Genomic DNA, 13,564 nt, shown 5'->3' with positions numbered 1-13,564 from the left:
TCGTTGGTAACTGCTTCAGAAAAGCAACAGATGGTACTGTTGGCTCTGGAATCAGTGTGCATAGCGCAACTGGATGCTGGGGTGGAGGAGTGAGTGCCCACCCCAAAACCTTCTTCCCCCATCAGAGATGAAGCCCCAGGTGGTCCAGTTGTCCCCATCTGCTCCAAATGAGGCTGTTGCAGGGCCCTCTCATGCTATTCCACCAGATGATTTTAAGGAGCACCAAGCCCTGCTCTGAAGGGTGGTCATGAACTTAGGCCTAGAGGTGGAAGAGATGACGGAGCAATCGGGCACCTTGTTTGATGTGCTCTCCGTGTCAACACCCGTATGTGTTGTGCTTCTGATGCGCAATGGAGTCCTAAAGATTATCATTAATGATCTCGACGATGGGATGGATTGCACCCTCAGCAAGTTTGCGGATGACACTAAGCTGCGGGGAGAGGTAGATAAGCTGGAGGGTAGGGATAGGGTCCAGAGTGACCTAGACAAATTGGAGGATTGGACCAAAAGAAATCTAATGAGGTTCAACGAGGACAAGTTGCTGAGTCCTGCACTTAAGACAGAAGAATCCCATGCACTGCTACAGGCTGGGGACCGAATGGCTAAGCAACAGTTCTGCAGAAAAAGACCTGAGGATTACAGTGGATGAGAAACTGGATATGAGTCAACAGTGTGCCCTTGTTGCCAAGAAGGCTAACAGCTTATTGTGCAGCATTAATAGGAACATTGCCAGCAGATTGAGTGAAGTGATTATTTCCCTCTATTCAGCACTGGTGGGGCCACATCTGGAGTATTGCGTCCAGTTTTGGGCCCCCCACTACAGAAAGGATGTGGAGAAATTGGAGAAAATCCAGTGGAGGGCAATGAAAATGATTAGGGGTCTGGGGCATATAATTTATGAGAAGAGGCAGAGAGAACTTGGCTTATTTGGTGTGCAAAAGAGAAGAGTGAGAGGGGATTTGATAGCAGTCTTCAACTGCCTGAAGAGGGGTTCCAAAGAGGATGGAGCTAGGCTGTTTTCAGTGATGACAGAACAAGGAGCGATAGTCTGAAGTTGGAGTGGGAGAGGTCTAGGTTGGATATTAGGAAAAACTATTTCACTAGGAGGTTGGTGAAACAGTGGAATGGGTTAGCTAGGGCAGTGGTGAAATCTCCATCCTTAGAGGTTTTTAAGATCTGGCTTGGCAAAGCCCTGGCTGGGATGATTTAGTTGGGGTTGGTCCTTCTTTGAGCAGGAGGTTGGAGTAGATGGCCTTCTGAGGTCTCTTCCAACCCTAATCTTCTTCGATTCTATGATTAAAGTTTGCCAAAGCCCTCTGACAAACCCCATCCTCAATCTCACCCATCTCCAACAGGGATGAAAAGAAGTATTTTGTCCCAGCTAAGGGATTTGAATACTTGTACGCCCAGCCAACAAAGGGCCCTTGTTGAGGAGGGTACTACAGCATCCCGGTGTTCCCTCCAAATGGTGTGGGACACAGCTGATTCGGCAGCCAGGGTGATCCTTCAACAGTGGTCATGAGGCACAGTTCTTGGCTTCAGATTGCATGCCTGTCTCAGAAGATGCAGTCCTCAGGACAGGACCTCTGAGTTGATGGCGTTGTACTCTTTGCACAGGAGATAGATGCAAGACTGCATGAACTAAAGGACACATGGGCCATCCTCCAGTTGCTGGGTCTGCATACACCTCAGTCGCTGAGGAAGCAGTTCAAGCCACCTCTGCAGCCAAGGCCTTGGCAACCTTGACAGGGGTCTGCAAGGAGATGTGATTGGGTCATGAGTTTTAGTTGTTGCTGCCCTTTCTCCTCCCGCTCACCTGCGCAACCCAGCCCGGTAAAACATCATTGGGGCAGAAGTGCTCGTTTTGAGGGTGCGCTTGATAGCAATGCCCCAGTCAACTCCTTGGATCCGCCTCATTCTTTCCTCAACAGTCTTTGTCCCTACCGTTACGCCTGGTCGCTGGTCACCTTGGACCGTTGGGTGCTAGAAATTGTATCTCTAGGCTACACCCTGCAATTCTTGGCCACACACCCCCTTCCCTGTCCCTCTTCATGGACCTTTCTCACAAATAACCTCCTGCAGTTGAGGGCACTGGAAGAAGGTCCCTTAGGAAATGAAGGGAAAAGGGTGCTATTTTCTAATCCTGAAAGCAAAAGGGGGCCTAAGACCCGTTCTGTACCTGTGGCGACTCAACAGATATTTCAAAAAGTTGAAGTTCTACATGGTCATCTTGGCCTCCATCATTCCCTCCCTGGATCCGGGAGAGTGGTATGCCGCTGTTGACTTGAAAGACACTTATTTTCATCTTCCAAGGACACAGGTGGTTTCTCCATTTTCTGGTGGGCCAGCGTCATTTCCAATTCACAGTGATGCCCTTCGGTCTCTCATCGGCCCCGCAGGTGTCACAAAATGTTTACCTTTGGTAGCTGCTTACCTGAGACATCAAGGGGACCAGGTCTATCTTTATCTTGATGATTGGCTCATCAAGGGCAGATTGCGGGATCAAGTGCAGCGATGCGTTCTATCTGTCATGACCATGGCCTATTAGAAATCGTCCCTCATACCAATGCAGTGGAGAGAGTTTATGGGGTGGTTCTCGACTGCGCGGGTCAGAGCCTTCCTTCCGGAGGCCCGTTTCCAAGCTGTGTTAGGCTTGATCTCCCATATAAGGGGCCACCTGCTCAGTACCACCCACACCTGCCTGAGGTTCTTAGGCCACATGGCAACTTGTACTTATGTGAGCTGTCATTCCCAGCTCCATCTCCAGCCACTGCACGCATGGCTTATGTCGGTCTACACCCCCAATAGGCATGATCCAGACCTGGTAGTCAGGATGCCAGACCAAATCTGAGTGTCACTGGAATGATGGTTGGACCCTGAATCAGTGTTGGAGGGGGTTCCCTTCACAGCCCCATCTCCATTGGTGTCCCTGGTTTCTGATGCCTCAGACCTGGGCTAGGGAGCGCAGTTGGGCGAGCTCAGCACGCAAGGCCGCTGGTTGCAGGATGGTCACTCCCCCACATAAATGTCAGGGGGCTCAGAGTGGCTCATTTTTCCAGCTAGGCTTTCCAGTCTCACTTGGAGGGCAAGGTGGTACAAGTCCTGATGGACAACACCACTGCGTGTTTTATATCAACAAGCAAGGTGGAGCCAGGTCGTTGGCCCTTTGGCAGGAAGCTTTCTGGCTCTGGGACTTCTGTGTGCAGCCTGCCATTCATCTTGTGGCTGTGCACCTCCTGGGGACCAGATCTCCTCAGCAGAACCTTCTTCTTGCACCACGAATGGTCACTCCATCCTGAGGTGGTCAGCATGATCTTCCAAAGGTGGGGAAGTCCCCAGGTTGTACTTGTTTGCCACTCATCAGAACAGAAAATGCCACGTATTCTGTTCATTTAGGCTCCCTGTCAGGCACGTTCTTATACCCATGGTTGGGGACTCTGACGTACACTTTCCTACCAGTGCCGATAATCCACAGAGTCCTCATGAAGATCAAATAGGACAAGACGAAGGTAATCTTATTAGCCCCAGCTTGGCCATGCCAGCATTGGTTCGACACATTGCTAGGCCTCTCGGTGGTAGCCTCACTGCAGCTACTTCTCTGGCCAGAACTGCTGTCCCAGAACCAGGGCCAGCTCTAGCCACTTCGCCGCCCCAAGCACCGCGGCACGCCGGGGGGGCACTCTGCTGGTCGCTGGTCCCGCGGCTCCGGTGGACCTCCCGCAGGCGTGCCTGCGGATGCTCCACTGAAGCCGCGGGACCAGCGGACCCTCCGCAGGCACGCCTGCGGAAGGTCCACCGGAGCCACCTGCTGCCCTCCTGGCGACCGGCAGAGCGCCCCCATGGCATGCCACCCCAAGTACGCGCTTGGTGTGCTGGGGCCTGGAGCCGCCCCTGCCCAGAATCACGGCAGTCTTCTGCACCTAAACTGGCAGCACTGCACCTGATGGCATGGCTGCTGCATGCTTAAATGCAGAAGAGCAGGAATATTCGGCCCATGTCCAGCAGGTCCTGTTGGGCAGCAGGAGCCCTCTACCAGGGAAACCTACCTGGCCAAATGGAAATGGTAAACGTGCTGGGCATCAGACCAGGGTATTAGGCCTGAACAGGTCTTACTGCAGTCGATCTTTGAGTACCTTCTACATCTTAAGCACCAGGGCTTGTTCCTTTCATCAGTTAAGGTCCCCTTGGCCGCTGTATCAGCCTTTCACCTTCCAGTCCAAGGCAGGTCGGTCTTCGCTCACGACATGACGGTCTGGTTCTTGAAGGGTCTGGAGTGACTATATTCTTATGTCCGGGACCCCGTCCCTCCTTGAGACCTGAATCTAGTGCTGGGATGGCTCATGGGGGGTGCCGTTAGAGCCATTGGCTTCCTGTTTCCCTCTTCTACTCTCCTGGAAGGTGTCATTAACGTCTGCCCTTAGAGTCTCTGAGATTAGGGTGCTTATCTTGGAGCCGCCCTGTACAGTGTTTTTCAAGGACAAGGTCCAGCTGCGACCACACCCAGCTTTCCTGCCCGAGGTTGTTTCACAATTTCACAAGGACATATTCTTGCCTGTCTTCTTCCCAAAGCCTCAGAGGTCTGAGGAGGAGCATAGATCTCACTGTCTGGGAATCAGGACGATGCTAGCCTTTTACATCCAAAGGACCAAGCCGTTCCATAAGTCAATGCAGCTGTTAATCATGGTGGCAGACAGGATGAAATGTCATCCAGTGTCCACCCAGAGAATTTCATTGTGGATCACTGCCTGCATCCGTTTTTGCTATGATCAGGCAAAAGTGCCTCTTCTGGTGTTGTAACCACCCACTTGACTAGGGTGCAAGTCTCTTCAGTGGCCTTCCTGTCTCAAGTGCCAATTGAAGATACCTGCAGGGCTGCTACCTGGTCATCCATTCACATGTTCATGTCTCGCTATGTGCTTACCCAGCAAGCCTGAGACAATGCTGGCTTTGATAGAGTGGTGTTGCAACCCGCGCGACCATGAACTCTGAGCCTACATCCAGGAATGCTGCTTGTGAGTCACCGAGACTGGAATCGACCTGAGCAAGCACTCAAAGAAGAAAAACTGTTGCATTCCTTTTGTAACTGTGTTCTTTGAGATGTGTTGCTCGTATCCATTCCATTACCCGCCCTCCTGCCTCTCTGTCGGAGTGTCTCACAAGAAGGAACCATCAGGGTTTAGGACTGGCGGAGCCTAATATACCGATGCATGAGCACGGCACTCCAGAGGGCGCCACAACCAATCGTATGGATACCACTAATACAAAAATCTCCAACTGTGCATGTGGACACGCACACACCTAGAATGGAATGGACATGAGCAACACATCTTGAAGAACAACAGTTATGAAAGGTAGGTAACTGTTTTTTATTTCACCTGGGCCTGTCTCCTACCTTTGTCCCAATTAATATTTGAGCATCTCATGTTTTCACATGAAAGTGAAGGAAATGGCAGGAGATCTATTGCGGCCAAAGAACCTTAACATCTTTTTCTCACAATGAGGAGACACCACTGGGTTTGGTCTCCCTGCATCGTTCACAGAGGAAGATCAACAGAAGACGTTGCAGGTGGAGAGTCAGACTTAGCTTTCAGATCCCACATAAATTGTTCCAAAGATGAGAACTACATTCAAGCCATTACTGCATATTCAAACATAATTGTAAATCTGAAGGTCAGTTTAGTACACATACATGTGGACTTTTCAGGGGATTGAGATTGCTTGCAGAGCAAAGGGTGTGAGGGCCTTATGAAGAGAAGCCTGAGAAACTTGAAAAATACTGTTTCTTAAAATCAGTGTAAATGTAATTTCCATTTAATCATATTAGCCATCTAAAATATTTTCTTGAAAACAATTTTTTTCTAACAAAATAGCTAAAAATGTATATAACATATTTGTCGTCTTAGAGAATAAAAAGCAGATTTACAGATTTCAAAGGAAAGCATTAAAAGCATGGTCTAATGGACAATTTATTTTGAAGACCTATTCATTTTTAATTAATGTAAACCCTATAAGATGTTAAAATGCCTATTTTTGTTTGTTTATAAATATACTGTTTACCTCATCACATAACACAAGAACCAAGGGTGTCCCAATGAAATTAATAGGTAACAGGTTTAAAACAAACATAAGGAAGTACTACTTCAGGCAATATACAGTCAGCCTGTGGAACTCATTGCTGGGAGGTGTTGTGAAGATCAAAGGTATAACTGGGTTCAAAAAAGAGAGTTCATCAATGGCTATTAACCAAGATGGTCATGGATGCAACCACATGCTCTGGGTGTCCCTAAACCTCTGGCTACCAGAAGGCAGGAGTGGATGACAGGAAGGATCACTCAATAATTGCACTGAGGTGCTCATTCCCTCTGAAGCATCTGGCACTGGTTGCTGTTGAAAGACAGGATACTTGGCCCCATGAACCATTGGTCTGACCCAGCATGAATGACTGTTCTTATGTTCTTAATATATAATCCTCTGCAAACAGCTTTTTTGTTTAGTCTAGTGAAAATAATTAGTATATGGCTACTTACTTGATTAGTAATGAAATACATTTTAGCATTGGATGCAGTAAAATGGCTCTAAACATTTTTATTGTCTCATATAATCCAGTTAGTTCAGCAGTGGCCACCAGCACAAAAATCCCATGTGGACAGCGAAGAGAAGGAAGATGAATCTGGTGGCATCAACCTAGATAAAGCAAAGGAAAGATTAAAGGAAGAGGATAAATTTGACAAAGAAGCATACAGGAAGAAAATTAAAGAAAAACATAGGGTAAGTCAAGTCCTTCACCAATCATTGAAATAGAAACAAATGCTGTTAAATGTTTGAGTGACTTATTGAGGAAAATATATAAATGTTGTGCAATATACTGAAAAATAAATTTAACATAATTATTAATTCCGGAAGTGTTCTCAACATTGCATAAGACACAGAGAAAAAAAAAAAAGGAAAATGCCTACTTTAATAGTCTGTGTAAAGATATTTACAGTCTAAATAGATTGGTAATACAAAGCACAAGAAGATGCCAGAGGTTGATTCTAACTTTTGATGATTTTTAAAAGTAAAAGGCCAATGACAAAATCCAATGACAGCATTTTTACTGGCAGGGGTTAGTGTAGGAAATGAATTTTAAGGAGGAGTTTTTTTTAAAAAAAGAGGGGAGGTTGCCTGGCATACACGCTTTAATAAATGCCCAGCTCTTAGAAAGAGGACCGACCAGTCCATAGCATTTCTGAAGTGTCTTCAGAATACTGTGGCCATAGCTATACTTTGACTGGGGTAAGTAACGTTTGTAAATTCCTTGGGCACGTGCATAGTGTGTTTGCTTCAAAAAAAGAACAAGATGAATTCATGGAGGATAGGGTCCATCAATGGCTATAAGCCAGGATGGATAGGGATAGTGTCCCTGGCCTCTGTTTGCCAGAGCTGGGAATGGGCGACAGGGGATGAATCACTTAATGATTACCTGTTCTGTTCATTCCTTCTGGGGCACCTGGCACTGGCCACTGTCAGAAGACAGGATTGCTGGGCTAGATGGATCTTTGGTCTGACCCAGCATGGCTGTTCTTATGTTGTGTTGGAGTGCTTGTGTTGATGCAAATGCAGTGCATCAGGAGTATGTATCTCAGTGTGCCATGGACCATCATGTGGTACAAGTGCCTTTTGGGAAATTTTCACAGTGTGTTGTGAGAGAGAAAATGACTTGATCTGCACTCCAGAAGCAATCCCACCAGTCAGTGCTTGTATCATAACGCAGGGTTGGGGTGACAAGCGCGGCTGCAGAACTTTCGGGTGCGAAAGGCCATGTTCCTGGATCTGAGCTTGCCCCAGATCAAGACAATAGAATGAGAGCTGCATTGGAAGCTTGCAACGCTGGATTGCTCTGTCAGTGGAAAATCAGTTTGAAGCTGGAAAATGTATAGTGCAGGTTGTTGTCCATGCAAGTAGTATAGGGCCCTTAATCAGCTCCTGCTATGCAGGGCTGTGACTCTCAGCAATGTGCAGGACGTGATGGATTTTCTGCCGTGGGGCTTCTGACCTGAGATGGGGCAATAGATGGCCATTTCACAATTATCTTTGAAAACTCATGGTGACTGGGGGAGGTCCCGGATGATTAAAAAAAGGCAAATATAGTGCCCATCTTTAAAAAGGGGAAGAAGGAAAATCCGGGGAACTACAGACCAGTCAGCCTCACCTCCGTCCCAGAAAAAATCATGGAGCAGATCTTCAAGGAATCCATTTGAAGCACTTGGAGGAGAGAAAGAAGATCAGTAAACGGTTAACATAAATTCACCAAGGTGCAAGTCATGCCTGACCAACCTGATTGCCTTCTATAATGAGGTAACTGGCTCTGTGGATATGGGGAAAGCGGTGGACATGATATATCTTGACTTTAGCAAAGCTTTTGATACAATCTCCCACAGTATTCTTGCCAGTAAGTTAAAAATGTATGGATTGGGTGAATGGGACTATAAGGTGGATAGAAAGCTGGCTAGATCGTCAGGCTCAATGGCTCCCAAGCCTAGTTTGCAGCCGGCAACAAGCAGAATGCCCCAGGGGTCTGTTCTGGGGCTGGTTTTGTTGAAAATCTTCATTAATGGGTCTGGATGATGGATGGATTGCATCCTCGGCAAGTTTGTGGATGACACTAAGCTGAGGGGGAGAGGTAAATATGCTAGAGGATAGGGTCCAGAGTGACCTTGACAAATTGGAGGATTGGGCTAAAGAAGTCTGATGAGGTTCAACAAGGACAAGTGTAGAGTCCTGCGCTTAGGAGGAAATATCCTATGCACTGCTACAGGCTGGGACCGAATGGCTAAACGGCAGTTCTGCAGAAAAGATCCTGGGGATTACAGTGGATTGAGATGCTGGATATGAGTCAACAGTGTGCCCTTGTTGCCAAAAAGGCTAACAGCATATTGGGCTACATTAGTAGGAGCATTGCCAGCAGAAGAGGGAAGTGATTATTTCCCTCCAGGCCATATCTGGAGTATTGCGTCCTACAGAAAGGATGTGGACAAGATTTGGAGCAAGTCAGCAGAGGTACAATGAAAATGATTAGGGGGCTGGCCCCCATGACTTATGAGGAGAGGTTGAGGGAACTTGGCTTAGTTAGTCTGCAAAGAGAAGAGTGAGGGGGGATTTGATTGCAGCCTTCAACTACCTGAAGTGGGGTTTCAAAGAGGATGGAGCCAGGGTGTTCTCAGAGGTGGCTGATGACAGAACAAGGAGCAATGGTCTGAAGTTTGCAGTGTGGGAGGTCCCAGCTTGGATATTAGGAAAAACTATTTTCACTAGGAGAGTGGTGGAATTTCCAATCCTTAGAGGTTTTTAAGGCCCAGCTTTGACAAAGCCTGACTGGGATAAATTAGTTTGGGGTTGGTCCTGCTTTGAACAGGGGGTTGGACTAGATGACCTCCTGAGGCCTCTTCCAACCCTAATCTTCTGTGATTCTGTGGTACTCCTAAGCCTGTTTGGACACCACTTTGCTACAGAGTACATCAACAGAAAGGGCTACTTTTCCAGGATTATGCAAGAGTTGTTGGATCACTGGGGATGCGTCACTGAATTCAGTTTGGGCTGGTCAGGAAGATGCATGACACTCACATCTTCAAGAACACAGGACTGTGCAGAAAACTGCAAGCAGGAACATTCTTTCCTGACTGGCGGATTACCATTGGTGATACTGAAATGCCAGTAGTGATTCAGGTGACCCAGCGTAACCGTTGCTCCTCAGCTCATGAAGCTATACTCTGGCCACTTTGACAGCATCAAGGAAAGCTTCAACTACCAGCTCAGCAAGTGCAGACAGACTATGGAATGTGCTTTTGTTAAATTGAAAGAGATGCTGGTGGTGTGTAATCACCAGATTGGATCTTGGTGAGCAAAATATCCTAACGGTTATAGCTGCATAATATCTGTGAGGCAAAAGAGAAAAAACTGGTGCTAGGATGGAGGGCGAAAGTGGAGCAGCTTTCTGCTGAATTTGAACAGCCAGACACAAGCTATTGCAAGAGGTTATTTGGAGCTATGCAGGTGAGGGAGACTTTGAAGGAGCATTTTAACGGTCAACCACAGGAGTGTTCTGTTAGAGTGTACAAACGATCAGCAAGCAGTATACAAGTGGGTATTTTCCTGAACCTGTGAATTAAATGATGGTTGCTGTATGTCTACAAGTACTGTGTGCTTTTCACTACAGCTATGTATTCTGCAATATTTGTTGTAAATGAATAAATAGAACTGTGAGTGGGAAAAACAATGTGCAAAAAAAATTCTACATACGATTTTTTTTGCATAAATTAAGAGTGGAACTTTAAAATTGGAACGGGAGTAAACCTTTCTGTCCATTGCACAAATGCCGTCTGTTGTGGCTACATGAACAGCAACTGTGGTTCTTCAAGCGCTTGCTCATATCCATTCCAGTTAGGTGTGCGTGTGCGCATGCATGTTCGTCGGAAGATTTTTACCATAGCAACACTCGGCGGGGCGGCTGGGCGCCCCTTGGAGTGGCGCCGCCATGGCGCCGGATATATACCCCTGCCGACCCAACCGCTCCTCAGTTCCTTCTTACCGCCCATGTCGGTTGTTGGAACAGTGGAGTGCAGTTTCACTGACATCCACCTCCCTAGCTACTTGTAGTTCTCTAGTTATTTTGTTGTGTGTGTGTATATATAGTTCATATAGTTATAGTTAATTTTCATTGTTCATAGTTAATGTATAATTTCACATGCTCGGCCTGTCACAAGCCGATGCTGACAGGAGATCCACACTACTCCTGCCTTAAGTGCCTTGGAGAATCTCACCTGACAAATAAGGTCACATTTGCAAGACTTTTAAGCCAACAACAAAAAAGGAGCGGGACCTTCGGCTAAAGCAGCTCCTCATGGAGGCGGCTCTTACCCCTCCGCCTTTGGCACCGAGCGCTGGTCAATCGGCAGGCAGAAGAACCTCCTCGGCACCAGACCGCACCGGTACTGCCAAGGCCTCTTGGCACCGGCCGTCACGGCACCAAAGTCGAATCGGCACCACTCCCTCTCCCCGAGGTCGAGAGAGCCTAAGACTCCTGCTGCTTCCGTGCCACCTGCACTGCAGTCAGAGAGCTCAGCTAAGTCAGATCGCCCGGCACCGACACCTGCCGTGGCACTGACGACGTCGGCACCATCGATTCCGGTCCCACGAGGGCTGTCGAGTCCGGTGCCCGACAGCTCCCTGGCACGCGCCATGGTTGAGCTTACTGACTCCTGCTGCTTCCGTGCCACCTGTACTGCATCCAGAGAGCTCAGCTAAGTCTGATCGCCCGGCACCGACACCTGCCGTGGCACCGACGACATCAGTTCCGGTCCCACGAGGGTCGTCGAGTCCGGTGCCTGACAGCTCCCCGGCATGCGCCGTGGTTGAGCTTACTGTTCCCTCCATGCCAGAGATATCCTCAACGGCGTGGGATCTGATTGCCATGACAGAGTCGACGCTGCCTCAACCCCGGCACCGCCGGTGCGGGTAGTACAGTCTATCGGCAAGCCTGCCTTGATAAGACCATCTTCTGTCAGCACAGCAGAGCGGCACCGTTCACGATCACGGTCCCACAGACGCTCCAGGTCTCATCGGTGCTCCCGCTCCCTACACTGCTCCCACTCCCAGCACCGTTCTCTTCTTTGGTACCGTCGCACGCGCGGCCGGTCGGTATCCCGTTCGCCTGCCCGCCACTCTTGGCACCATTCCAGCTCCCGGCACCGGACTCCCATAGCTGCTCCTGATGTCAAGCCTCGAGATCTCAGTTGACCTCCTGGCACCACTCCGGTCGCAGGTTCCGATCTCCTTCCCGGTACCAGTGTGCCTTCCAGTATCGGTTCCCGGTGCCGAGTAGAGCACGGCCCGCTAGAGACTCTGCCCAGGGCTTTTCAGCACCTCGATGGCCATCCAGACACGCATCAGTGTCATCCCACGCGGACAGCTCTTACGCTCAGGACCGCGATTCTGATGTGCCTACCAGAGTCTTCCAAGAGACCCAGGCCCGGGACCAAGGACCCCATCTGTGGTCTTTCTGGACACCTTGGGCGTACCACCAGGCCCAAGGCGTACCAGTAGTTCTGTCTCGCTCTGTCTCATCAGAGTCAGGACCTCCTAAGGAGGGTAGCACTCAATATGAACCTCCAGGTGGAGGGGGTCCCGGAGGTAAAGGACCCAGTAGTGGACATTCTATCGGCGGGTGTCCCTGCCATTTATTCGGACCATCCAGGCGAATGCCCATACTATATAGCAGTCTCCAGCCTCTATCCCTCCTGCGGCCAGGGGAGCAGAGTGTAAATATATGGTGCCCTCTAAAGGGTACGAGTACTTGTATGTCCATCCTCCTCCCTGCTCACTAGTCATCCAGTCTGTTAATGAGAGGGAACGCCATGGCCAGCAGGCGCTAGCCGCTAGCCCTGAAATTGAAGGAGGCTGGGCGAATGGACCTACTCGGCCGCTAGGTGTACTCGGCAGGGCCGTACAGCGCCGGGTGGCAAATCAACAAGCCTTGCTTAGCTGCTATAATTTATAACACCTGGGTAGCGGTGGGTAAGTTACGGAGCTTCTCCCTCAAGACTCCCACCAAGAGTTCGCTGCTCTCTTGGAGGAAGAAGAAGGGTGGCCAGAACTCCCCTCCAGGCCTCGTTGGATGCAGCCGACTCAGCAGCCTGGACTCTGGCCTCAGGTGTTGCCATGCGGCTCATCTCATGGCTTCAGGTTTCAAACCTCTCACTGGAGCTGCAGTATAACATTCAGGACTTACCATTTGATGGTAAAGGTCTCTTCTCAGAAAGGACTGACCTCAGGCTGCAAAGCCTGAAGGACAACAGGGTCTTAAAGCGCTCTCTCGGCGTGCATACGCCGGTGACCAACGCAGGCCTTTCCGTCCCCAGCCTCACCGCCCCATACTCTGTGCCTACACAAAGACAGGACTTTGACAGGCGGCGCGCCCGAGGTGGCCGCAGACAACCGTCAGGACTCCAAGGGGGCCAAAATCAAGGTCCCTCGAAACCACCACCGGGACCAAAAACGAACTTTTGAAGGTGTGCCTGAGGGCGACGTACCAGTTACAGGCCAGGATCCTTTTCCAACCATCTCTCCTGCTTCCTCCCGGCGTGGTCCCAGTTAACTTCAGATCGCTGGGTCCTACGCATGGTGGAATATGGGTACCACCTACAATTTATTTCAATCCTGTCCATCTTCAGGGACCCCTCTCATGAGCAATTCCTCTTACAAGAGGTGCAGACGCTCCTCGCCATAGGAGCTATAGAGGAGGTACCGATGGACGAAAGGGGCAAGGGGTTTTTACTCCTGTTATTTCCTAATCCCCAAGTCGAAGGGAGGTCTCAGACCTATCCTAGACCTGCAAGGACTCAGTCAGTTTATGATAAAGTTGAAGTTCCGCATGGTATCCCTGGGGACCATTTTCCCGTCCTTGGATCCGGGAGACTGGTATGTCACCCTCGATATGACGGACGCATACTTTCACATCGCCACCTTTCCTCCACACAGGAGATGCTTCTGCTTTGTAGCCAACTGTCAGCACTCCAGTTTACGGTCC

General features: G+C 49.3%; 1 protein-coding gene across 2 annotated transcripts in view; it reads left to right on the top strand.

Moving 5' to 3' along the window:
- DDX10 (DEAD-box helicase 10) overlaps window positions 1–13,564 on the top strand; it is a 375,483-nt gene that overhangs the window by 200,337 nt on the left and 161,582 nt on the right. For both annotated transcript variants that reach the window (XM_050927904.1, XM_050927896.1), the window contains exon 15: window positions 6,607–6,768. In XM_050927904.1, coding sequence (XP_050783861.1) covers window positions 6,607–6,768 — 162 coding nt within the window. The remainder of the gene's footprint in view (window positions 1–6,606; window positions 6,769–13,564) is intronic.

Source organism: Gopherus flavomarginatus, chromosome 1 (assembly GCF_025201925.1).
Source record: "Gopherus flavomarginatus isolate rGopFla2 chromosome 1, rGopFla2.mat.asm, whole genome shotgun sequence".
Classification (NCBI taxonomy): domain Eukaryota; kingdom Metazoa; phylum Chordata; order Testudines; family Testudinidae; genus Gopherus; species Gopherus flavomarginatus.
This window is presented reverse-complemented; position numbering and strand designations above follow the sequence as displayed.